General features: G+C 38.2%; 1 protein-coding gene across 2 annotated transcripts in view; it reads left to right on the forward strand.

Moving 5' to 3' along the window:
- Positions 1–26014, forward strand: part of LOC114160065 (mitochondrial import inner membrane translocase subunit TIM16-like) — a 111252-nt gene that overhangs the window by 8965 nt on the left and 76273 nt on the right. For both annotated transcript variants that reach the window (XM_028042440.1, XM_028042438.1), the window contains exons 7-9: positions 3073–3123; positions 24161–24244; positions 24788–24870. In XM_028042440.1, the coding sequence (XP_027898241.1) occupies positions 3073–3123; positions 24161–24244; positions 24788–24870 (218 nt within the window). The remainder of the gene's footprint in view (positions 1–3072; positions 3124–24160; positions 24245–24787; positions 24871–26014) is intronic.

The raw sequence follows: 26014 nt of genomic DNA on the forward strand, positions 1-26014 counted from the left end.
AGTTTCTGAACCATTCTAAGCTACAATTTGTCCAATTGTTTTGTTTGTTTTAAGAATTTATTTTTGGCTCTATTTCCTATTGTTTGGTAGGGAAATATCAGAAAAGGAGGCTGTGAGAGAGGAGAAAGACATGCGGTAAAGATCGACAAGATGAAGCTTGAACCTGTGATGGCCGCATTCAGGACTGAGGCCTCTATATAAGGGTCGCACGCTTTACCCGTACGCCATCTCTGTGCTCTGTCTCAAAGTTTTTAATTGGGTTTGCAAGAAATAAATTTACTGGAATTGTAAACTAAAGCTTGGTGGAAAGAACAGGTGGAGTCTTACCCGAAGGTCATGAGGAGGAGATTTGTTTGTGTGTTGTTCCTGGACTGCTCTCTGAGCCCGGAGCTTACTCCCAGGTCACAGAGGCCTGAAGACAGACCTCGAGGGGCATCATATTCGTGGGTGGGCTGCACAGACAAAGACAAGTCAGACACCAAAAAAAAAAAAAAAAGCGGTTCATTATTTATACCAATGTTTACTATTGATGCCAAAAATTGCAAATAGATGCATCTTTTAATTGCAGACAGGATCAGAGTGGAGACAAGGTAAAGCTTGTTCAAATTCTTCCAACATGTGTTTTTATGTGAAAGGATAACAGGATAGAAATCACAATGATTATTGTTGAGTGTGTCCAAGTGGAGTTTTCTGTGTTATAGTCAGCCTCCTGATTCCCTTTGACATGTATATGTTAGGTGTGGCATGGTTGAGCCCATGTGCTTAGAAGCATTACCTGCTATCAGCTCCATGTGTCAGGCGGTTGCTGTGATCATAGTCACTCAACAGTATTGAGTGACACGGCTACAGACACGTGCGTCCTGCACAGCCTGATCCCATTAGGCATCATTTCCTTTCAATCACATACAGTTCCCTGTGATTGGCTGCCTTGGCAGAGACTGTGTGTGTGTTTTAATAGACTGGGGTCAAGGCATGTGAAGGCACAGAGAGGTCACTGGATTTTATTTGCCGACGATGAATCAGTGAGATTTTTACTGATTAAATGACTAAACTCTGAGCAATTTTGTTGTTCTTTGTTTGAATTACACTAATGAGGAGGGACCATTTGTTAATACTTTCAATATGCGTCATTAATATTCTAGTTTTGTATTTGGGTTGCATGAAAATACTATTGCCAAATGAAAAGTCTGTAATTTCTTCCACATTTTCTGTAAGGCGATTTGAAAATCCTGATCTTAAACAAGCTATCTGACCTCTCTTACACGTTAAACTTTTTACTCCTCAGCTCGCCCCTTATGTTATTTCAATTTAACTTCAGAATCTTTTTATAAATGCAGGTCTGGGAATGAAAGTAATTATCATGCAGAACAAAGAACATCTAGGTTTTAGAGATTAGACTTATTTGAAATTTATTTGATTTGCTCGATGGTTGGGTCAGGCTTCTGTGGTGCTTTTAATAAGCCTACAATACACACAACACAGAGAAATCCAAATGAGAATCTGCAATATCAAGTTGTGTCAATCTTATTATGGTCTAAATAGAGAAATTAGCAGCTTACTCTGAGAACAGAAAGAAAGTAAGGTGCAGATGTTCCTTAGACTCCAACAAGCACAGTGCACTGCATAATTAAAGTGCACGTAGCTCTGCTCTCATCAATCACATATCCCAGATGAGTTGCACTTGACTCACCTTGTAGTTACAACAAGCGACAAAGTGGATCTAGAAGATGTTAAACAGAAGATGTTACACTGCTTGCTCATATTATAGTCTACAAACAAAAGCAGTAAAAGCCTAATTAAAATGACATGTCAGGTTTACTTTGGACTTCTATACTTAATGTTAGTTGAGTCCAATCAGGCTTGGACACAATGCCTAAGGGCTCAGGCTGGGTCGGTTGGATATTTTAGGCCTGATCTAAACTTTATTAGGCTTAATCTTTAATGGTTTAAGATTACTTCATTGTAAGAAAAGATGCAAAAAGTTTGGACTTTTATTTGTTTTTCGTTTGTTCCATTCATTCCTGTTCTTATTCATAATTAGAATGATCCAACTTTTCACAGATATGCATATTCAATAAGTAGACCTACTGGTAAAATCTGCTTACCTTACAACTATAACAGGCAACTATCACTGTTTCTCAATTTTGATCGTCAAGGACCACTACCCTGCATGTTATAGGTGTTTCCCTTCTGCTACACACCTGGCATGAATAAATGGGTGATTAACAAGCATCTGCAGCACTTGATGGCATGTAGGTGCTAATGCTATCATTTGAATCAGGAGTGCTGGCGCAGAGAGAAATCTAAAATATGCAGGGCAGTGGTCCTTGATGACTAGGATTGAGAAACACTGAACTAAACAAGCTAAAAACGTTTAATATATGCATTAAAGACTTGTGGTCAGATTGTGGTGGTTTTCTATCATGATGGTAACATCTCTTGGTCCTGGTGTGCTTTGGGGTGGAGAAGTCTGTTTGCAGCAGTGATGGCTTATGCCAACACGAGGCATGTGAGAGTTTGATTCAGGACTTGGCATAAGGCCATGCCTTGTGCTAAGGGTGCACCCTCATCACACACACATTTGGCTGGCATCACTCAATTTTATTTGTTGCAGAGTTGTTTGTGTTTTGACCAGATAATTTTCTGTCTGTATCAAAAAGGATAAAGTAGCAACCTTGTATGATTTCCCTGCCATACAGACATTTCCATGATAAGGCCCCTTGCACATAAACCTCCCATTTAAAAAATGGGGGAAATGTTTCTATGTACATTACATTGGATTTGTGAAATATTGTGAAAACCATGGTTAGGTTTCCTTCCACTTCTACCTTCTTAGTGTACTTTATTCTGCCAAATACAACCCTAATAATTTTTAAGTGATCCTGCGATGTTTGAGGGTCTAAGAGACTTAGACATTTAATATATCTAGCAATCCCTTTACATATGAATGCTACTGATTAAAAATGTTTTTTTTTCCGTTACAAACAATGTCTCATTTATCAGTACAAAGTTTTTTTATAGCACATTCCATCCCTTTCCTTTTGTTTCTTACCTTGCTTTCTTCTCCTGTAGGACAAGATGTTGCGAGTGTTTGATCCCAGAGCCCAGTTGACACCTGTTCAGGTAAGACCACCAGACTTTGATAAATCATTGGAGGAGTTATGACCTTCTTGGTCTCTTAGTAAGAAAAGTCCTTCCTTTCAAAAGCACTGTTGTATGGGTGTAATCACCACTGGTGATTCACCGCTATTGGTTAATGACTATATAGTGGTCATTTACCAATAGAGGTAAATGACCGCTAATCACTAATGTCCATCGCTAATAGGAATTAGCAATTGGCAAATGTTGTTTTTCCCCCCAAAATGTATCTACTATACGTTTTTACAGTATCATAGGGAGCTCCCACCGGCCACTCAGTGACTCATCTTGCTCTAATTTATGAATGTGATGCACATGGTGGAGTCCCTGCCCTCAACTTCCCACGGTACCCACCCCTCTCTGATACAGTGTGAACTTCTCTTTCTCAAATACTCCTCTTTTTTTACCCTCAATGTAAATCTCTCACTGACCCCCACATCTGAGCCAACGGTTGCCATCACAACGAGCATCAGCAGGAAGGCAGAGCGGTCGAGTTGTTTCAGAGCTGAGAGGAGAAGAAATAGAAGTGTCATGAGAGGCTGCTCACCGTAGAGCAAATATTCTCACACATTTTGGTGGTGGACCTCCCAGTGTGTTTTAATTACTGGGATGCTCAGCCCGCCTCGTGGGCTCTCTGGTTTTGTAAATACGAGGAATCCTGCGAAAACACAGCATGCCACAGCATATTAAATATCGCATCCCAGAAATACCTGGGAGGCACATCAGCTTGTATGGCAATGAGAGGGGGAGCATATTTGTGTGTTCACGCTCTGTGTACATGTGTGGACTCTTTCATCTGTTTACACTATGTGCTCAACCATGCGTTCTTTATTTGTTTTGAAACTTTCGAGATCTCTCTGAGAAGCCTAGCGAAGATTTCTGCCAGTTAACAGAGCTCTCTGTGGTCTGAGCATGCAATGGGAACTTTGAAGCTTTTCTTTGAAATACTCTGCCTAACAAATTATTCAGTATAATTCAAATGTAATTTAAATGAGCTTTCATGTAAATCACTTGATGCTATTGAAGGGATGAATGAGTTACATACTGTTTCTGGTGACAGGGTAAAATGATATCATCTTCTACAATTTCTAAATCTGTCTTTTTTTTAATTTAACATCAAAATCAAGGCAGTAAGACACCTGTTCAGCTATTTTGTCATAAACCCAAATATTTTAGTTCAGGAGTTGTGAATTAGATGCATTGTTCATGAAATGTATACTGCAAGGTTCTTGATCTCCTGCATTGTTGCATTTTGTGAAATTAAGTTATAAACTACTACAAACTGTTTTATTCAGCGTTATCTGTATTTAATCTTAGAAAATCCAGTCCAGAGTGTAATAAAATAGATTAGCTCAATTCTCTTTACAAAGTGGGAAGGATGAGAGAATGTACTGCTCAAATAAATCATTGGGCTCATGCCAAGTGTTTGGTACAGTGGTGGGTCTGTGATGCTGTGGGTCAGTTTCTCTCTGGGAACTTTGGAGTTTATGCCATCACTCTGATTTTTAAAGGTCAGTCATTCGAACTCATACATCAAACTAAAGATGTGCTGTCTTTGGGTTTTCAGTAGGATGATGATCCAGAACATGGTTAAATAGACGAAAATGGATCACCAGACATATCAGCCCTCTTCCATGACCATCCCAATCAGTGGGCCAAAAAGCTGTGAGATGACGCTGGAAGATCTAAAGAGATCATGCAAAGGGGAAAGGCCAAAGACCTTTGTTTGGATGCTCTACTCTTGTGAAATGTAGCAGGGGAAGATGAAAAGCTTTGTGGTTGCCTTCCTGTCACAAATGTTCTTTGTCTGTCTAAAAAGAATCTTTGGTTACTTTAGTCTGCGGGTTTGCTAAACAGCCTTAGAGCCAATTTGAACTGCATTTCCGCTATCTTAATGCTTTCTCTTCTCCCCAAACTCCCTGATTTATTCTTCCGCCCTCATTACCACAGAGACAACCAAGACGTGCAGATGTGATTCAACCCACTGTCCTCTTCACACGGCATATGACTTAACCACCTCAGACCTTCAAAAGTTGAGGCACAGATTTAAGTTATTAGAGGGTTACTCTGGTCCTCCTTTTTTTCCCTATCTCTCTCTGAAACTTTGAATCACATCAGGTCCAGCAGTCAGAGGCTTTGGTTTTAAAGGCCCCGGAGAACAGATTGGGAAGAGCCTCACCCCGACAGCTTTCAGATGTGCAACTGTCTCTGGAGAATGGGAGAGCCACAGCAGCTCCAATTAGCACCCCATCTGTTGAAGAGTGGTCAACGGGGTGCGGATGACGAATCCTTAACATGCTGAAATGTAGGAGTACAGTAATTTGATTGTACAGACCAATGAAGCTGCTGAACACTATAAAACATGGCAGAACACAGCATTTCTCTTCTTGCTGAGTGGTTTCAGCAAGATTCCTTAAAGTATTTCTTTGTGCCTGATGTGAGGACAGTTGTAAAGCACGTTCTCCAACTTGCATTTTGATGAGCAAGTATAAAAACGGCAGGAGAAAGGCCAGCAGGGCCACAAAGAAAAATGAGAAGGCCAACGCAAAGGCCAAACTATTCGACTTTGTAGCGATTCTGGGAGGTCCGGTTGGCTTCTTACATGAGTTACAACTAGTTGTCCTCATCAAGAGAAGCCACAAGTCTTCCTGAAAGTAGTTCTGGGGAACAGAAACCCAAGAAAACTGGAGCTTGTTAAAGCAAGTCAGAGATTTCACTTAAAATGTCTCTATAATAAAGAGCTAAATCCCATTTAGTGAATTTTACCTGATTCAAGATTCCTCCCAATGTGTTTAGTAAATAATCCTAGTATTTACATAATTATGTAATTTTGTTTTCACTGTACACAATCTTGACCCTCAGCCAATTCTTTGTAGCATTGGCTAAGATTGAGTAGAGAGACTTTGTGAACAATTAATTTAAAGCACTGCCACAAATTCTTTATTGGATTTAGGTCTGGACTTTGACTGGGACATTTACCATAAAGCATATGCTTAGATCTAAACCATTCCATTGTAGATCTCCCTGTATGTTTAAAGTTATTATCCGGAAGACTGGTAAAACTCTACCTTAACCCCAAATATTTTTAAAGGCCTCTTTAATTCCTTCTGAATTGCCCTGTGAGTTGCATCCCCAAAAACATGATTCTTCCACCACCATCTTTTACAATGTGTATGGTGTAAATTTTCCACCTTATGTATTGATTAGCATGTTGATCAAAAGCTCAATTTTGACCTCATGTGACGAGAGCACCTTCTACATGTCTGCTGTGTCCTCTAAGTGTTTTCTGTCAGCTATTTAATTGAGTTTCTTATGTGTTTAATTCAGCAATGGCTTTCTTTTAGCAAAATCTTCAATAAAACTCGGACTTGTACAGCTGTTGTCTTGACAGCTGTTTGTTGTTAAGACAACTAACAGCTGCTGTCTTGACTAATTTTCTCACCTGATGGATCTGTACATCTCCACCAGTTATCATGGACCAGTTAGCTGCTTCTCTGAATAATGTTCTTGATACCTGACCTGTCAGTTTAACTGGACATTCATGTTTTCAGTTAAATGTTTAAACTATGTTCATATTAAATTTCTCTGTTCGCTGAATGCAAATCAACACCGCACTTTTTATTTTTTACATTTTATTTTTGAAAGGTTTTGAAAACCATTCATGCTTTTCCTTCTATTTCACAATTATGCACTACTTTCTGTTGGGCAATCAAATAAAACCCCAATAGAGTGCTTGTGTTGGTAACATATAAAAATTAAGTCCCACAAAATGGAGACTTTTTAAAACCACCTGTGGTTAGAATCAAACCTGCAAGGACATTATTGATAGTCTATATTTTGATCCTGATTCAGAGGCTCTATGACTGAGTCAGCCTGCTCTGACTCAACCATAAGTGGATCTCCCCCCACTACCTCTCCAACCACCAGGTGGGGAAATTAAAGCTCTTAATTACAGTCTTACTCTTGCTGTATTTATGGAAAATGGAATTACAGAAGAAAATTAAAGTCTTGGAGAAAACGAGCAGTAAATATTTTGTCTATAATCTGGTTGTTGAATTTTACTAAGCTGGCACACAAGATAGAAAATTGTCTGGATGCTTTTTCTGTTTCTCCGCAGTAGAGAGCTTTATTCTGGGAGAAAAAAAGTCTTTATTTGACCTGACCTGTTATTATTTTTAGCCTCAGTCCTTTTTTTCTTTCTTATTGGAAAAGCCATCTTATGTATTATATTTCCAAATTTTTCAAACTATTGGGATTAGGGAAGAAAAGGATTCACTTAAGATCTTTGAATTGCTTGTTTAGTTAAAAACACACTCGGTGTGAGAACGGGAAAATGTCGAATAATCAGCTTTTTGTGTTTCTGTAGCCTCTATTCTCGGTTCCAGCCGCCCTGCCATAACATCCCTCGACTGGCCTCCTTAGATAAGTTGCTTTTGCGTCTTTGTGTATTTAGGCCTCTGTGCTACGTTCCTGGTCAGAGCCACAAGACTCCTCAGGCTCTTCACTCACTTATTCTGACCTGATACTAATGAGACACGTGCCTTTGTGGGCGTTTGTCTTTCTTCCACTTGTCTGCGTCTTTTGATCTACCTTCCAATGTCTTTGTATTTGCTGCGTGTGTGGATCTGTTGTTGAGAGTGTATGTGTGCGCGCGCGCGCCATATGTGCTTAAAATTACAGTGCCGAAAATACCCCTCATAGTTTTGGGCCACTACTGGCCATAGAGCTGTCGATCTGCGGTTGCTGGAAGACGAGGCAGACTGGAAAAGGGAATAGTTTGCTGGACTTGGGGGCCAGATTCCTCTTTTTCAGCCCGAGCTTCTGCTGCTATGGGTGAAATTAGAGAGCACCGTGGGCTAGAAGGGGTTTGGATCTGATGAGGCAGCGCTGGGCAGGGCCAAAGAAAAGCACAGTGGTTTCAGTACAGTACCATCTTTTATGCCCTTCCATAAATTACAGTCTGAGCTTCCTGGAAGGTGTGTTCTCCGTTCCCGTGATTCACAACAGAGCCAAACTTAACTGTATTTAAGGTTGATCTTGTATTTCTCTTTTGTGCTTAAATTTATCTTTACGTCAAGAGTAAACCACAGGCAGACAGAGTAGGACTTTGTGCGCTCATTTCCCATTCTTTTAGTTTCGTCTCACAGATTAGAAGCTAGATGGAAACAGGCTTCTTGCACAGCCTGGACAAGGAGGAAAAGTGCTTCAATTGTTTTTGATTTCTGGATTGTGAACAAAATTTACGATTACATTCCCCTTTTTATCTCTTTCCATGTGTCCATCCTTCCCTTCATTTTTCTGTCCCCTCCTTATTTAAAGCTTGACCACTTTGAAAGTATCTGCATTGTACAGAGCAGAATAGAAATATCCCTTTTTCCCACAATGGGGAAATTTCTGTGCAGCACTTTAAAATCTGGTTAAAAGTCTGGGAGTTACATTCTGGAATTTTGACATGAAAAACGTGTGGGAACCCTGAGGACTGAGGTGAAGGCAAAACAGAAAGATGATATGGTTAGGTTTAAAGTAGGCCTCTTTGTTTCTGCATGTGTTTTCCTCAATGCCCCTTTTTATTTTAATGTGCAAATCTACAGCTAAAAAAACTTATCTGTGATATCAGAATTACAAAATGACCAGGTAAACTTGAGATAAATTCAAGATAAAATGTCACGGCCCATTTTATTGAAAGGAAAGCTCAATGAAACCACAAAACAACTTGTGCATTAGTTTGAATTAGTTCTTTTTTTCTTTTTGCATGTTCAGGATGGCTGTGATCTTCATTATCCGAGTTGCGAGAGCAAATTTGGCTCTCAATGCATCCAGTGTTAGGTTTGAGTTATTTAAGCGCTCATTTAAGGTGCTCCAAGGAACCTTGTATTAATAATAAGTAAAATATTGAGTTGCATTTGTAAAAATATCCACCTAAACACTTTAAACTCAGTGACCAATTAGAGATGTAAAAAAAAAATGTTTTAGTTTCAAAATTGCCCTGTTTTCTGAACAAGCAAGATTTTTCTCACCGAAGGCTAGTGAAGGAAACGTATGTCGTGTTTTAGTGAGTGAAACTTGTGTGTGTGGATTTGGAAAATGTTTAAAGCAAACCCTAGAGGGATGCAAAGTCAACACTGTGAAATGTGAAAGAAAACATATTTAAAGAGCAGCAGTCTTGTTTCAAACTTCACAAGATGCATGATTTAGACCCCTATCGAGCCAAGATCTACGTCTAGGTTTTAAAAGTTATTTGTAAAAGTAGCTCAGATGATCATTTTAAAGTGGAAAAGTCTTTTCAAGGGATTTTATAACCAGAATTGTTTGCAGCCTTTTATTACCAGCTGAGGTCAACACAAGTTTCTCTTTCTGGCTCTCAAAATAAATCAGTGCTTTTTTAACAGCCTTACTTTAAATATAGACATGTAAACAAGATACACATTTAGCTGCTGGGTTTTTCTTTAGCAACCTTCAGCTCTCTGACCGCTCCATCTCACTCCTGTGGTTTGCCTCTTTGTGAATACTCACCTTCTTTTCCAATCACTCACAAACCCAGCAGATCATGCCTGTATCTCTCCCCCCCATCAAGCCCTGCTGGGTTCAGGACCTGGTAATGGCCAGCGGTTAACTAAGCCCAGATGTTCAGTTCCCCTCGTGTTTTCTCCTCTTCTTGTTCCTTTGTTCCATCTCTCAGCTCCCTTAACATTACTGGTTACCACCTCGCTGCCAGTTTGAGTTTTATGTTAGTCAGGAAAAAAACTGTCAAAACTCTTTTCTAATGAGGAGATAGGATTTTATCCTGACGGGTGAGAGGAATAACAGAGTGATCTGGATAATCCATCCACTTCACTGGATGGGATGGGTCTCAGTCAGGATTGATCTGTCAGTGTTGAGGGTTTTATGACCTATGGGAACTCCTCTGGTTGGCCTTTTTTTCTTTTATAAGTAACTTGATCATCTTGGAGAGGTTTTACTTGATGATTTATTTAGATTGTATGTTTCTATATAGCTTACTGCATCCTGAGATGCAATTGAGGCAGGAGGAAAAAGTCCATGGCTCAGTTTCGTGGGCATCGGCAGCATGATTTGAGGTTTCTGGTTGCTTGTACTAATGAACAGGGTCTTCTCTTTGCATTTCTGTGTGTGTGTGTGTTTGTGGGTTTATGCTCTGGGTTGTTGGTGAAGATTTTTCCTTTCACATTTTTTATTTGGAGGAAAGGGATAAGGATGAATGCCAGCTGGCAAACATGGAGATCTTTGCTAACATGTGTGCGCTGTTTGTGAGAGGAGGCCTCATTAGTGAGCTGGCTGTTCAGAGACCTCTATTTTCCAACTAATTAAGTCCCTATGCACACATGTGGATCACACCTGGAGCCAAAATGGAATGGTGATTTGTGCTTTCTGTTGAACCATCACGATGATGAAGAGATACTTTAGTGATTTCTGATGATTTTATTTTATCTACCAAGTTGTTTAGGAGTTGTGAGCTATGTTAAATTCACAAAAAATTACTGAAATAAATCTGTCTCATAATCCTCAAAATGAAGTTCAAATGAACAAATTTAAAGAAGCAAGGAAATTCTGTTAGATTTCAGATTTGAATAGCTCAAGTAAAATGATCACATTTCAGTCAGTGACTATATAAAAAGAATTAGTATTAGTATTAATAAAGGTCTAAGGTCTATGTCCTAATGATATATTGATGCAATACCAAGCAAAACAAAAATACGAAACTGTGATGCTAACAAATGCAAAGATTTCGACTATCACTAAAGTAGAAATTCTTTTCTTTTTAAACATTTGAACCATCACCAGATTTTTCTTCCTGATCTTTAATACCCAATGTTAATTTGAAGCGGAGAGTTTGAAAGAGACAAAAATGCAGTGACTGGGTCAGTTATCTTCTCACACCACAACCACAATAAAACTGAAAAAAAGAGAAACAAAGTATATGCTCATTCGTAGAACTGACCGGGTTACTCCAGGTTTGTGATTCCCTTAATCCTGTTTCTCAGTTTGGCTGAGAAGGAAAATATACACAACAGTGACTACTCTGCTCACCTCTGACTGCAACCAGAGCTGACACATTGATTAGGCTTAGAGCTGGGAAAGGCATCTTGGTTTGTTTGGTTTTTGCATCAAAATCTTAAAGGTCTGTCCAGGAATTTTGTAAAGGGTTCTTTTGGAGTTAAGTTAAAGTAAAGGTCACATATATCTTAACTATTAATACTGTTTTGCACATCACTATCTGAGTTTTGTCGCAGTAATGAGCAACAGTTTGCCTTCAGTGAATAAACTAAGGTGAGGATCTTGGATGCAGATTGGTCAACCTCAATGTGGCTCAAGGGAAATAAAGTGCAGTTCTGGCTCCATCCTTGAGTGGCACACTGACCTTCGTTTGACTAAATGCTGCTGCTTTTTAATTTTCCCTAAGCAGCATAGCACAGTCTGTGTTTTCTTTTTACCATAGTTTTGCTTAAGTACTTGAGGTTGTCTTTATGTGGAGCTGCATGGAAGAGCTGAGTTTTCACAAAGACAGACTTGCCATGAACTTGGGGGACTATGAGTCCTCTGTGGGGATTATGAGTGCATGCAAACTATTGCTTGTCTAACACGGATAAGGTTTTGTTAGTGAGAATAAACAAGTCCAAGATGTGACGTAAATTTAGTAAGCATTACCAGATGGGAAACGCTGAACTAATACTAATTTGTTCATTCATTCATTAGCAATATATAATATATAGCTAATTTTTAGTACACACATTTATCAAACTTAATAAAGGGGCTCAAATGATTTATCAGTGCTGGAAACAGATGGAAACGTCCTCATTGAAGAGATTGTTTCTATGTGGAGTACCATGCCAAAATTATTAGATTAGGAAATGACAAACAGTTTATATCAATTATATCATTAGAGCTAAATGGCTCAACTAATCAAGTGGAAAAACGGTTCAGTTGTATTTTATTTATGTGTAACAAATCTATGACCATATATCACTGCTGACAAGCAGTAAAAACATTGCATTTCTTGATTCACAAAGTATATTACTTCTGCTTCTGTTTTCCCTTTTTTTTATTATTATGTTTTTTCCAAAACTGAGCACAGGTTAAGTTGGAAGTTTTAATGAGTTACCTGAAGTTAGCTAACACATTGCTTCCCATTACACGCATGTTGCAGCACACCACTGGTCAGCTGCCTGAACGTCTACTTCAGCTTTCTCTTGCTTACAACAAAGCAAAGCAAGAATTTGACTGTGTGGAAATATTTGCAGTTGTGAAAAATTTGGATAACTAATGTTTGGGAACTAATAATCCTGCCACTATGCCTTTCACTTCAAAGCCATAGAAACATTTAGCTTTTAGAAAACAAATCTCGATCACCTCCGTACCACGTTTTTAATACTGTGGTATATAATATTTTATTTCAGAAATTATCACTAACCTTATATTTACTGTATTTTTTTTTTTTTACTTAACACTACATTAAAATAAAAATATAATACATTTTTGCACAAAATGTATCAAGAATGATTTTTGTTTTTTCCATGAAAGTTTTGAGTTATTACTCAAATTATCTCATACCTTATTTGCAGCCATTTGTTTCTGTACAAACCTAATTTTAAACCACATTGCATGACTGAGTTGTGGCAAATACATGCTGAGGCAGCGCTGTAACAATATTCCCCCCTACAGTGTTTGTGTTGCTGTTTATCATCAATGCTGGGAATGGGATACATGTGTGCATACCTGTCCAGGTTATTTTTATAGAACAGTAAGACAGTGTTCTATAAAAATAACACATTTGTAAGAGCGGGAACTGTTTAACTTCTTAAATGTGTGTTGCACATGTCTTATAAACATCCCCTTCTTTCTCAACAAAAGCCAATTTAGGCCATCTTTTGCTAATTGAGCCTCTTAAAGCAACAGGTTCTTCTGGAATTTGTGGTTTCATGCTAGAGCTAAATAGACGACATCCCTGAATGAAGTTGCTAAACATTGGGGGAAACTAAAGACCCATCATAACTGGGGATTCTTTGTTTCAGCACGAGCAGCAACAGGAGGTTGTTAGTATAGTGAAGATGAGGTGATTCATCAAGCTGTCACTCATCAGAAGCATATCCTGAGTAGGGTTCAGTATTTCAATATTTTCAATCTTATCAAATTACTTCTTGTGCACTTACCTTTCCCATTGTTTATTTCCTATTAACATATAAAACTTTAATATACATAATTTCTAAAACAAACAAACAAACAAAAAAACATCTAAGCAGAGACGTGTCTGTATAATTTAACTCACCAATCAAATAGTGGAAGACAGAAAGGTAAAACCACAGAATAACAGCCAGGATTTATAGTGGTCAGAAGGGTTCATGGCTGCACATAAATGACACCCCTGAAGGCCATGTGCCTCGCACACGTGTGCCCTCACTGGATGTCACTGCTCAGAACTCATGTTTCTTTACAAATGTGTGGGGGTACTTTGAAGATGTGAGGCCTCTGTGATGTGGTTTCAGAGACGGAGTGCAGTCAGCCAGCTGCATCGACTGCTGCTATAAGTGACAACAGGCACCGGAGGGCTTGGTCAGACTTTAGAAACTGAGGTGCTTCATGATGTCTCCAGCAGTACAGGCATGATTTGCTCCTCCTCAGTGTCGCTCACCCTGCCTCCATCAGACCCCTCCCTCTTGAGGCCCGTGTCTGTTTTTGTAGAGCAGGTCTGGCGGACAGATTCTCATCCCAGCGTTAGGATTTCTTGTGGTTGTCAGCAGCATCATTCCTCCATCTGTCATTAGTGCCCCATCCTGCCCCACAGATCCCTGCTTGCATTTTAAGGCCCAAGCCACTAAGTGCATCTCTAGAACATTCGTTGCTGGAGCTTCCACCACAATAACCATCAAAAACCCCAGAGATCACCAAATGTGTACTTGAAATCTCTTCTGGCCGCCTTGTGCTTCTTTTGGACCCAAACACTTATTCAGGGAATTCAATCAACATGTTAATCATGTTAGTTCCAGGAACAGAGTATCTGTGTGCCGCGCTGTCATCCAGGACCAGCCGCTGTTGACCATGGCTAGTTTTCCCAGAGGGATTCTCCTGCCAGTAGGCAAAGTGTTTTTGCTGCCAGTCTACAGACAGACAGTTTGAGGCATTCATTCTCTTCTTGCTTCAAAACTTAGACTATTCACAGTAACTCAAAAACATATTTTACTCACCATACAAAATCTAAATGCATGGATTTTAGTTTGAAAAAATATGGAGTTCAAGTATTTTTGTGCATCCACACACTAAGCAAATTATTCTTTTGTATCAGTTTAGGCCTATTTACAGTTGAATCCAGAAGTTTACTTGCCCTGAATAAAAAAACACATGCACATTGTTTCCTCCTTTTCTAAAGTTAAATTAGACCAAACCTTTTTTGTTTCAGGACAGTTAGAATTACCAAAATTATTTCTTTTTGCTAAATGACAAATAGTGAGAGAGATGTTCTAGATTTATTTATTTATGGGATCACAGAGATCTAATGTGGTTTTTAAAACAATAATAAAAATAAACTCAAATTAAGTTATTTTTTGAAAGCATTGATATCATTTGATAATAAGAAATATATTTATTTAAAAAAAAACAAACATTTGAAGAGCTTTTTTTTTATTTTAATACCTCTAAATAAACAACTGGTCTCAGAATCCTAATTAGTAAATGGATTCCACTGGTGGGTAGAAAGTCATAGGACGTCCCATTTCAGTGGAAGTCATGTATTATGTTCAGCAAACATGAGACTGAATTGGACTTTTTGTAAAACTAACATTGTACATAATCCCAGACACACTGTTATTACATGATGAAAAACGGTAGTGGCAACATACTATTTGGATGTTTTCTACAATCTATACGGTTTAGTCAAAGTTCATATTTAGATCTTATCAAAAATCTGTAGAAAACTTGAAAATTCCTGTTTTCAGACACGCTAAATTCAAACCTATTGAACTTGGGCTAGTTTACAAAAAGACATGACAGTTCAGTCTCTAGAAATAAACATGTGGGCAGAGTTGTTGGTCGGAAAGCCCACAATGATCTCTGAAATAACTTGACAATGAGGAAAGTAATAATGGATAAAAATGTAGTGAACATTAACCAGTAAAAATCAGCTATTCCTTTTGAATTGCGGTTAAGCAGAATTAATTTAATAATAAACTATTGGAACAGGCCTTGACAAAAATTTTGGATCAATAAGTATTAAATTGAGGGGGAAATAACTCTTTTAATCCCTCGAGGGCCCATTCTCCTTGTCTAATTAATCATAACTTTCTCTGGATCAATAAAGAGTCACCTAACCTAAGTATCCTTATCTTCATTCATGCTTAAATATAAGAACAGAAGGGGTTTCGTACACAAAGGATTAAAAAATGGTTAAGAAGTATCAGAAAGGATTTCTGGATATCCCATTCTCCCTGGAAACTATAAATACATTTGGAACAGTGCAGCTTGTGAACCTTTTTCACAGGATCTGCAGGTTTGGCCTGGTGTCTGCTGAGTAGACCTTGTCTCAAAGCTGCACTCACTGTCTGGCTGGCTCACATGTCAGCTGCATTTTACTTCACATGGGATTTTCATTTGCTGACTCAGGAGAAATGATTGTAGGGAAAGAGTGACTGCTGATGAAAAGATGAAACAACGATGACAATATTCAAAGGTGAAGAAGGTGAAGCCGTATGAGCTGCACCTTACTGAAATTTAAGTAAATTTGTTTTTATATGCAATCATGTGCTCAAACTTTATTTGTGCATTGTTAGAAATTATCCTTCTAGCTTCTAAACTGGATGTGAAAGCCAGATTATATTATCAACTTGTATCACTTTAATTTATCAGAAAAATAAGATCCAAATTGATTCTTTGCCTTGCATCCATTGCATTACAGGAGTTTCTGCTTAGAAAACCAAATTGACCAGTAGCATGTTAAATTAGAGGTAAATGATGTTGTATATTGAAATGATCTTTAACATTTTTGGAGAATTTCTTTATTTTTTTTTAATAAAGCTGAAACTTCAGAATTCCCTCCTTATCTTTCCTTCAGATTTAAACTCCCTGTCCAGCTTCTGTCATCTTCCACATTTATTTTTGTCTGTGAGAAGCCTGAGAGTGTACGAAGAAGTAATGAAAATAACAGCTTGTAGCTTCTGGACATTCTGGAGAGATGAACAAAATGTTACATGGTTTCAATTAGGGGAGGAAAAAATGGGAATAGGGACAGAGGAAATGAAAGCATATAGTGGCCGGTTTGATTTCCATCTTCCAGCCCCTCGCTCTGCCCTATTTCTAGAAGTTTCTGTAGGGTTAGACTTACACTGGATGCAGCTTATGCTGATTTAAAACACAACCTAAATGGCCCATGACGACAGAACAGGAAGAAGAAAACCTACTAATTACTGAAAAGACTCATTAATAATGGATCAAAAGACTGAGCTTTGGTTTATGTAGGGGTGATGAAAGCTGCAGTAGCAATTGATTAGAAAAGAGGGGAATAAACTGTCTTTAACATCAGTCAGGCTTTAAAGGATATGCATATAAAGAGAATCTCAGAGAAAATGAGGAAGCAGTTAGAAGAGCAGCCGCAACTACAGCTCTTTGCAGCAAATGTTGCAAAAGACGTCTAACTTACCAAGTCCATATCTTTGCTGATTAAATGACTAAACTCTGAGCAATTTTGTTGTTCTGTTTGTTGTTCGCAGCCCTGGAAAAGACATTTTTTCTTTGTATTTTCATTCTGAGAAGCCAGACACCAAGACTTTAACTAGACCATTTTATTGCATGAATATATTTTCATCTATACCTTTCCATTTTAGCTTTGGCTGTATTTTTGGGGGGTTGTTGTCCTGCCGTCTTCATACATTTTTTGCAGCCTCTAAAAGCTTTTATTTAACGATTATTCTGTATTTAGCTGCATTCATCATCAACTGACCAAATTCACTGTCTGTGGAACAAAACAAGTATCAAAAACATGTTTACTGTGGAGATATGTTTAGGGTGATGTACAGTCAATTTACATCTAGGCTAATATTTCAAATTTACCCGGATCACATTCTTATAGTTTCCACGTAGCTTGTGGCAAACTGCAAGCATGACTTCTTTTTGCTTTCTTTGAAAAATGTCTTTCAACTTGTTTCTTTTACCAGACCTGTGGAGTTCACGGCGAACAGTTGCCCTGTCAGCAGTTCTGTGGTTTTCAGCAGCTCCTGAAGCATTACCATGGGGACCTTGATCATTTAGCTAATTAATACCGTCCTTGCTTGGACTGTCATTTTTGATGCCTGGCCATGTCTTAATAGGTTTTCAGTTGTGCCATAATCCATTTTGGCATAATTAGTTAAGCAGTGCTTCATCAGGTTTTCGAAGCTCAGGGCTTTGCTGGATTTTATTTCAGTTTAGCAGAGTAAATGGGGTCTGAAAACAAAAATATTCTTCACTTTTCTGATTTTTATTTGTTAAACAAAAAATTATTTACATGCATTTAACTTGTGGTTGTAACATGACAGAATGGGGCAATGTAGTTAGTAGTGCACCAAAGGCAATTAACTTTCACATGAATTAAATAGTATTTTATTTCAGTCAAGTTAATGTCATTGTCATTGGCAGCTAGAAGGACTGGAGAGGGAATTGTAGAAAAAGCAGACAAATCCAAAGAAAACTTTTCAAAACCCCTTTAAATTTCACCGTACTGTGTATTTCTGGGAAGGTTAAAATGAGTAGTTACGATTAGGAACGTGATTGACACACTACCCTAACCACAGGCTGTCAACACGGTGGACAACATGAAGTTGCAAAAATAATCATTTCTTCTGCACCTTCACACATGGTGGATTTCTTTATGAAAAAATCCACAACTTTCATGAGATGATCTGCAGAACAGAAAGGAGGACAAAAAGAGAGGAGATAGAGCTTGTCGGTGTCCTTTATGTGTACACCGACACCTGATATTCGTCCTGGTGGTTGAATCAACATTCTCTGCTAGTGACACAGATGTGCACACAGTCTGTTACAGTTCAGGAGTTAAAAAGCTGGGGGGAAACTACAGAAGGAGAAGAAGTGATACTCGTTTGTTTATATTGGGAGAGGATATTTAATAGGCTCATAAAAGCGTAATTGGCTAGACTGCTGAATGGCACTTTGAAGGATCTGGATCCCAGCTCGCAAAATACATAACCTCCCTGTGAACTCATTCAAGGTTCAATAGTATTATTTCATCCATCAGTGCCGTCATCCTGGCTGTAATTCTGCTCGATTCATTGTCCCCACCTGGTTCATATCTTTTATCATTTAACAGACATAGAAAGTACATTGCAACGCCACTGAGGCTGACACCTGTGTTGATAATATTTATTCCCAAGATGTGATATGGTTTCCTCTACTTCCTTCATTCAAATCATTCAAGCTGGTGTAGCTCATTCCCCACACCTCCTTTTGTCCCGTTTCTGTTATTCACATCAAGTCAGATTTGGATTTTCACTCTCTTTATTCTCTCTCCCTTTACATATTTTTTCAATTCCGTCAAACTCTGTATGCTGCGTGTATCTTTAAATGAATACTCTTAAGGTCAGTGGGTTTTCAGTTATATCCATATACTACTGTGGCAGAGAGTTATAGTTTGGCACACGCACACTCACAAAGTCCAGATGTTGTGTCCTCTGGCTGCCACTGGGCCGTGGTAGTAGTAGCTGCAGCTGCCTCGTGGTTCCTTAGCCTGAAAGTTTGCTTTTACAAGGAGAAGGTGAGCAGAATAGAGCATAACCATAATCCTCCTTCATGACTTCTGCTGTCAAGTCTCGAAGACATCCTAACCCGAGGGCTCAAGGCTGCACGTGTCTCAAGATATGGGTGTGATTTTGTTGGTGTAATTTACTCAACATTCTTTCAGCTGAAAGAGTTCATGCCAGTTTATTGGATTTGTATAGATTATGTTGCAGGGAGTCCAGTAAAGCACAAAAAGATGAAAAGTTTTCTTTCCTGAAAGCGTTTCTTTTAGACGTTTCTCGTAGAAATTTTTTACATTTATTTTCTTTTTAGACTACGGATAGGTAAACAATATGTAGAATAGAAATTTGTGCTTAAAATATATGACTAGAACCTTTTATGCTCCAGAAGATTGACTTTGCTTTGTTTGTAATTATTATTCCATTTATGTGTAAATTTAGTGTGATGTCATAGTGAATTATGTGAGTTTATTTCTGGTTTCCCTGCTTTTGCCAAACCTTTCTTTTACGCTCACTTCAGGTCTCCTCAGTACACTGAGCTAATTTCACCAGCATGTTGAGGTCATTAAGGTTTTCTTCATCTTTTTTTATTTAATTGAATGTATTTTATGGTTTCCTTTTATTCATTGTGTTTATCTGACTAAATTATAAACAAATTTGGTCAAAATTTGTAATTTTTAATATGTTATATCTACTTGAGTGAATTCTGACTTTAATGACTGAATGTGCTCCTAAGCTCCACAGGATGCACCACAATAATTTTCAACAATTATACTTTCAGGGAAAAAAAAATCTAGAACTGATAGGATCGGTTTCAGGTTTCCCTGAAAAGTGATTGCTGTGACTTTCCCAGCTTGTTTCCAGTTCAGTCATTAGCTGGACCTGTAACTTCTGTCGAAGTTGCAGCTGGTTGCTGGTTGGTTCATGTGTGTATTAACACCCACAGCCAATTTAGAGGCAAGAGTTAACCAAACAAGCAGACCTTGTGGTGATTGGAAGAAGCCAGAGCACTTTAACATGTGAAGGGGGTCATGTACTTCTTTCACACTTGAGGTTTGGACCAAGACATACTGGCTCTGAGGTGTTACTGTTCCAACACAGTGCCCCAAAAATGCAACTCTAAATATGGCAAATACTACAGCTAGTTGGTGTCAGCAGGAGCAAACTAACACTATTGTTTTGCAGTTTTGTCTCACAGAGCTTGCAGACTCATTGTGCACTTGGATTCATCCTCCTAATCTATGGTCTTTATTAATTCATTGGACTGTCACCATGATGATCTCACAGGAAATGCTGTCACCCCCTTAAATGCTTTGCACTGCTTCTCAGCTGTGTGTCAGCATTACTGAATATGGCAACAACAAAAAAATGATGATGGCGAGTTTTTAGTGTTTACTTGTGCATGTTATTTAAACACAACTGAAATCTCTAGCCAAGACAATGAATCACACTCATCTTGTGGCTCCCAGAAGCAGCTCTGCTGTTATAGACACTTAGCAGTTTATAATAGTTTGATATCAACTTGTTCCTGGTTTGGTCTGAATGCCAGAGGATTGTTTTGACCGTGGAAGGAAGTCAGCCAGTCGTGTTGGTGATGAATTGCTCAGTGGCAATAGATTCAGCCTGTTTATACCACTCCAGCATCAGCCTTTCTTCCTTCTTGCCATTTTCTGATCTATTTCTTTTTTAGACCTGAGTTTACTCTTTCCTTCTTTCGCACACCACGGTTATTTTTCAACCATGGGCTTATCAAGACATCCCTGAGCTCTGTTACCTGCACAATGCAAACTAGTGCACTGCATTCCAGAAAATGGGCTTCAGCCATGACTGTGGTGTTTATTCTATCCAGGACTTATTATCAACCACGTCAGAGCTTTGGTCATGTTACTTCAGAATTGTTTTGGAAAGCCAGCCCAGCAGAATGTTTTGAAAATCCTCTTAGAGGATAAAGCTTTTAAGGAGCACACCAGGAACAAGAAAACATCTGTTCAACATACAGACAGAGTCAGTCAAAAATCTGGTATGGAGAGAGATGAATTGTCCCTAAGAGGTGCAGAAGTTGAAGTGTGCATTTGATGTCGGTGCATGGACATGTAGTACAGTAATATCAAGTTCCTTGATAGCTGAGAACTATAAATTTAGTTTGAGCCGTCAGTGTAGCCTACACTCTACGTTCAGCCGGCTACCAATGATTCATACTTGTCCTTATTTCTCTGCACAGTCGTCTTTACATTGAAGCTTTACATTTGGACAAAAAGTTAAACCATTGAAAGTAAAGTTGATCATATATACAAATCTTAGATTTGTGAGCAATTGATCATCCATTAAGTGCAATAGTTTGTTTTGAAATGGCAGTTTGGATTTACTGCATTTTTGTACCTTTTAACAAAAGAACTACAACACCTAGCCTTCAAAATATCATATTCATCTATATATTGTTTGCTCATTACTCCACAGGATTCTGGATATTTTTATTCTTCTTTTGTCCTCCTTTTGGGAAAATATTGTAAGAAGAATAAAATATTAGATTTGACAATAGCAGCTTTACGTTGATCTTTTTGCTTTGTTTTGATCTTAAATCCAAAAATAAATTTTTAATACTCTACTTAAATGTTAGTTCTGAATTTGGCACCATTGACCACTGCAGTCTAACCTAAAGACTTGAATATGTGGTTTAGTGCAGAGGAATTGCTCTTGGTTTATTAAATTAATTCCTATCTCATATATTTCAGTTTGTTCATTAGTTATGGTGCTCTACAAGGTTTTGGGTTTGATCTGTTTTGTTTTTTTATCCTCTCTTCTAAGAAATTTAAACACAATATACACTATCTGTTATACTGATGACATCCATTGTAATAAGTGAAACCTAAGTAAACTAGCAAATAATTGGTGCTCCAAATGTTTGCTTATTGACTCAAGCAAAATTGAATATCTGTTTCTAAAAACCTCATAGACCTCTGTCAGTCCTTCAGTAGTTCAGTTAAGAAAAGATAAAACTCATCTGTGGTGCAAAAAAATCACCTAAAACAACTCAGTCAAACAGCATTATTCTTCCTGTGAAATAAAGGAATTGCACGTTAAATCAAAGAAGCAAAAATTCCAGAGCTTTCCTTTTTTCCCCAATATTTTAGATAAGAGTGTATGTCGTGTAGATATGTGAATACAGAGCAAAAGTCTGACATAGAGTCCAAAACGTACAATCTAAACAAAGATAAATGTTTACAGAAGATAAATGTTTCTGTAATTTGCACATCAACATGCAAATAAAAAAGACAACTTTGAAGTTTGAGGAAGGACAAGGTTGTTTCCATAACCATATATTTGCAATTGAATGTATTTTTACACAGACTTGAGACAAATCAAGTCTGTGTAAAAATTATTGTACTTGTACCAAAATTAATATGAAAACATTAAACTTTCCAAGTTGGATGCAATTTCACCATCAAAAATAAGTTTCAGAAAGAACTAATGCGTGAATAGAAAGGAAGATGTTTAACATTCACTCACAAGAAGTTGGCAGATCATTATTATAGTACTATCTGGACATCCAGGAAAGGAGCTGGCAGCATAAAGGCAGTTCATGTCCACTTTGTCTGTTTTAAACATGTCAAGTGAATATTAATTGCTCAAAAATAAATCTACATGGACGGATTAACAAACTCAAATTCAGTCCTTTTTATTTGGAATGCAACTAATTTGGTTCTTTATGTGTACCATGAAAATTTACAGCCCACAAATCCCTTGACACTTGTTACAGTTTAAAAAACCCCACTTTGTTAACAGGGGTTTTAACATGCTTAGAACCTCAGAGGCAGAGCCTTTTCAGAACTACATCTACTAAAAAGATAACATACTATTATAGCACCCTGTGGAGAAGGGAGTGAACTTGTTAAATTCCTCTGCACAGAAATAAATAAAACAAGCAGCAGTTCAACTGGCAAAAATGAAAACCTCTCTTTCCCATATTTGTAAAACCCTAAAAGCTGCTGCATCTGGAAAAAACTAGCTCATACTGTCTCATTCATTGTCCATATGTATGTAAATGAGCATCACCTGGGGAACATTTTGGAGCATAGGAGTTCTCACTTAATGCAAAATTGAAGTAACCACATCCTCTGTGTCTTCCTTGTAGCTTTTGCTCCCCAAACCACCAGTCTGGGAGTGAGAGGATGACAGAAAAAAGGGGAAGGAGATTTGGGTTTGAGTTATTATTAACAGGAAGTGCGTGCTGGTTCCTCCCCACACAGATGTGCAGAGCTCCTGTCAAACAGGATTTAATATCTGTGTTCATGTCAGCTTCAGCTGCAGATCCAAGAGGTAGCCAACAAGTCAGTGTTACCTACACAGTTTTGTTGCCTGTGGTCAATTAATGGTTGCATGAGAATGAGTGAGTACAAGTTGGGACTCACAGAAAGACGTCTTTGTCTTCTTGCATGGCAGACGCTTTCAGGATTGTTTGTTTAAGATATTGTGGCTATAAAAATACAACAATAATTTTGAGAGACATCGTGGGATTAGAGGCTAACAGCTCCTGTTCTGTGGAAAATGTATCACTATCTCGTGGAAAAGCCCAACTTTACTGCACATCTAATTCACAATTACAAGATGTAATGAGAGGTACGATAAATTGCAAAGTGTTAAAAGCCACCACATTTAAGGAATAATAATTCCAATAGACAAGAAGCATGACAGCTTAGTTCTTTACTCTGTTTTGTTGTGTACACTTACACCACACATGTGCATACTGCAGGTTCCAAAGTGATATCGGAGACAATACCTGCTAAATCCCTCACAGTCGCATGACCTCTTCAACCTGAGCGTGTTGTCTTTACAAACATTCCTCTCATTTCAGCACTCCTAGTTGTTGCTGCTCATTACTTCTGACAACATGTGTCATCTGTCACTGAAGACCACCTATTAAACAGAGCCCCTGTCCGCTGCTTTGACAGGGTAATAACTATGGAAATAGAGGAAAATAAGTTGCAGCACCACAAGCACAGGCTTTTTGATAATCTTAGCTATATTCAGGGCAGAAGTCACCTTTTCTTTTAAATACCAACAGCAGTTTTTTCTTTTATGGAACCTATCTTGTTCTGTTTAACCACAGGGCTGTGAGATCACTGGGAAATTTGTTTACAGTCCTTTCAGTATCTCTGAAAAAATATTCACTCATCACTCTCATTAAATTGTTCCTAAAGCTTCTGTTGAGGTTGACTTTGAACTGATTTTTCCTTTTTCAAGAGCTGAGTAAAACATGCTTAAAATGTCTGTTTGCATTATTTCTTCATCAGAGTGCCAAGAGCCTTCAGAGCAACAAGGACTCCCGGATCCTGTGGGCCAAAGACGACTTTTTATTGACCACTGGTTTTGATATGGTGAGAGCTATAAATCAATTCATCTATCAATTTGGTTTTTTTATGTTTCACAGAACAGATATTGACTGAAAATGAATTCTTTAAAGTTTTAGGGGAAACATATATTTATTATTACAATAATGTATTATTAATAAAGAAAAACTTCCCCACTGCATGATGCTGTCACCAGTATGTCACCACATGGAATTTATGTTCAATGTCATAAGCAATGTTAGATTTTCTACGCAATTTATTGGAAGTCAGATAGTTAAAGTTTCATCTAATCCAGAGTACACAAAATTAGCCAACTTTACACTGGCTTTTATTTAGGGTTATCAGATAAAAAGCAACTTAAAAAATATGCAAGGAAAATTTTCCTAATAAATAATAATAAAATAAATAGGTGCTGTCCATTTTTAATTTTAAACAAGTTGCTTTTATTAAAATCAGCAGGATTAACTCCACTGCAGGTTTTCCTAAATATTCATGCTTTATTTTCAGTATGTTGGTTTAAATATCAGCCTTCCTTTGGTCACCTCTATTGTTGTGTTGGTGAATGTGCAGATGCGGACTCGTGAAGTGAGACTTTGGGACAGCAGGAAGCTGAGCTCTTCAGTCAGCTCGCTGTCACTTGGCACCTCCAGTGGGTGAGTACTGCATCTTCTTATTTCTCCCACCAGCAGACTCGCCCTGTCATATCGCTGTCCCTGTTGCACTTTAATACTCATTTGTCAGTGAGAGATTATGTGTTTCTGCACAAAGTGTGTCCCTCTGAACCAAAAATGTAAAAAATGCTGTATGGTTGGCTTATACAGTATGCTCGATTCGAGAAGCGGATAGCCCTCCCAGAGTTTTGACACCGTCTTTCTACATTCCTGTCATTTCCTGGGTCTGGTCACACACACACTGACTCCTGTCATGTCTCAGTAGAGGGGAGGTTGTAGGCGTGGGTGCGTGTGTGTGGGTGTGCGTGTGTATGTGTATGTATTCAGCAGAGGGTCAGGAAACAGCAGCAGACTTACTGACATTTCTCCCCACAGTTCAGCCTTTGTCATTTCCCCAGTCACTAGATTTGTTTTTTCTAACACTGCTGCAGAGGACCGGAGGGTAGCAGGAGCGTGGCTGGTCTCCAAAGGAAGAAATGGGGGGAGAGAGGGTTGAAGATTCCTTAGTCAGTTCCAGTTTAAGCATTTCAGTTGTAAACGTGAACTAGAAGTGATTTGTCCGAGCTATTGGTGTTATAATTGAGGCAGGAAAAAAAGCAGTCCAGTTCTCTGGTGACATCATCTCTAACTAATTTTGATAATTTTCTTTGCTCTCGAGAGTGTCCAGAGTCGTTGGTCCTCTCTTATGCTCTTTACCATTCAGTTCTGCTCACAGGTTTTCTGTTGGATTTGGATTTGAGACAAACTTGGAAGAAGGTTGATTTTGCCTCTGTTGAGTCATTTATGTATTGATTAGGGCTTATGGTTTTACATTAATATTCTGCAGTTTACCAGTAGAGTCCATCAGATTTTTACTCACATTTTTCATTTATCAGGAACGCTCACTTGAAGTGTTTTGGAAGGAGAGCACAAGACATCCCATTTTGTTTCAACATTTACTCAATATTAGTTTCATTCAGTCAGTTCTCTAATTTTAGGAGTTTAAGCTATTTATCTTTTGAGGTACAAATAAAAACATGTATATGTTTCTTTAGGAGACATTTACATGGTTATATTAATGAAATGTTACAAACATTTTCTGAATTGAAGAGAGAATAATTCACTTTCAAGGCTGTGAAATGATCAC

This window comes from Xiphophorus couchianus, chromosome 16, assembly GCF_001444195.1.
Source record: "Xiphophorus couchianus chromosome 16, X_couchianus-1.0, whole genome shotgun sequence".
Lineage (NCBI taxonomy): Eukaryota > Metazoa > Chordata > Actinopteri > Cyprinodontiformes > Poeciliidae > Xiphophorus > Xiphophorus couchianus.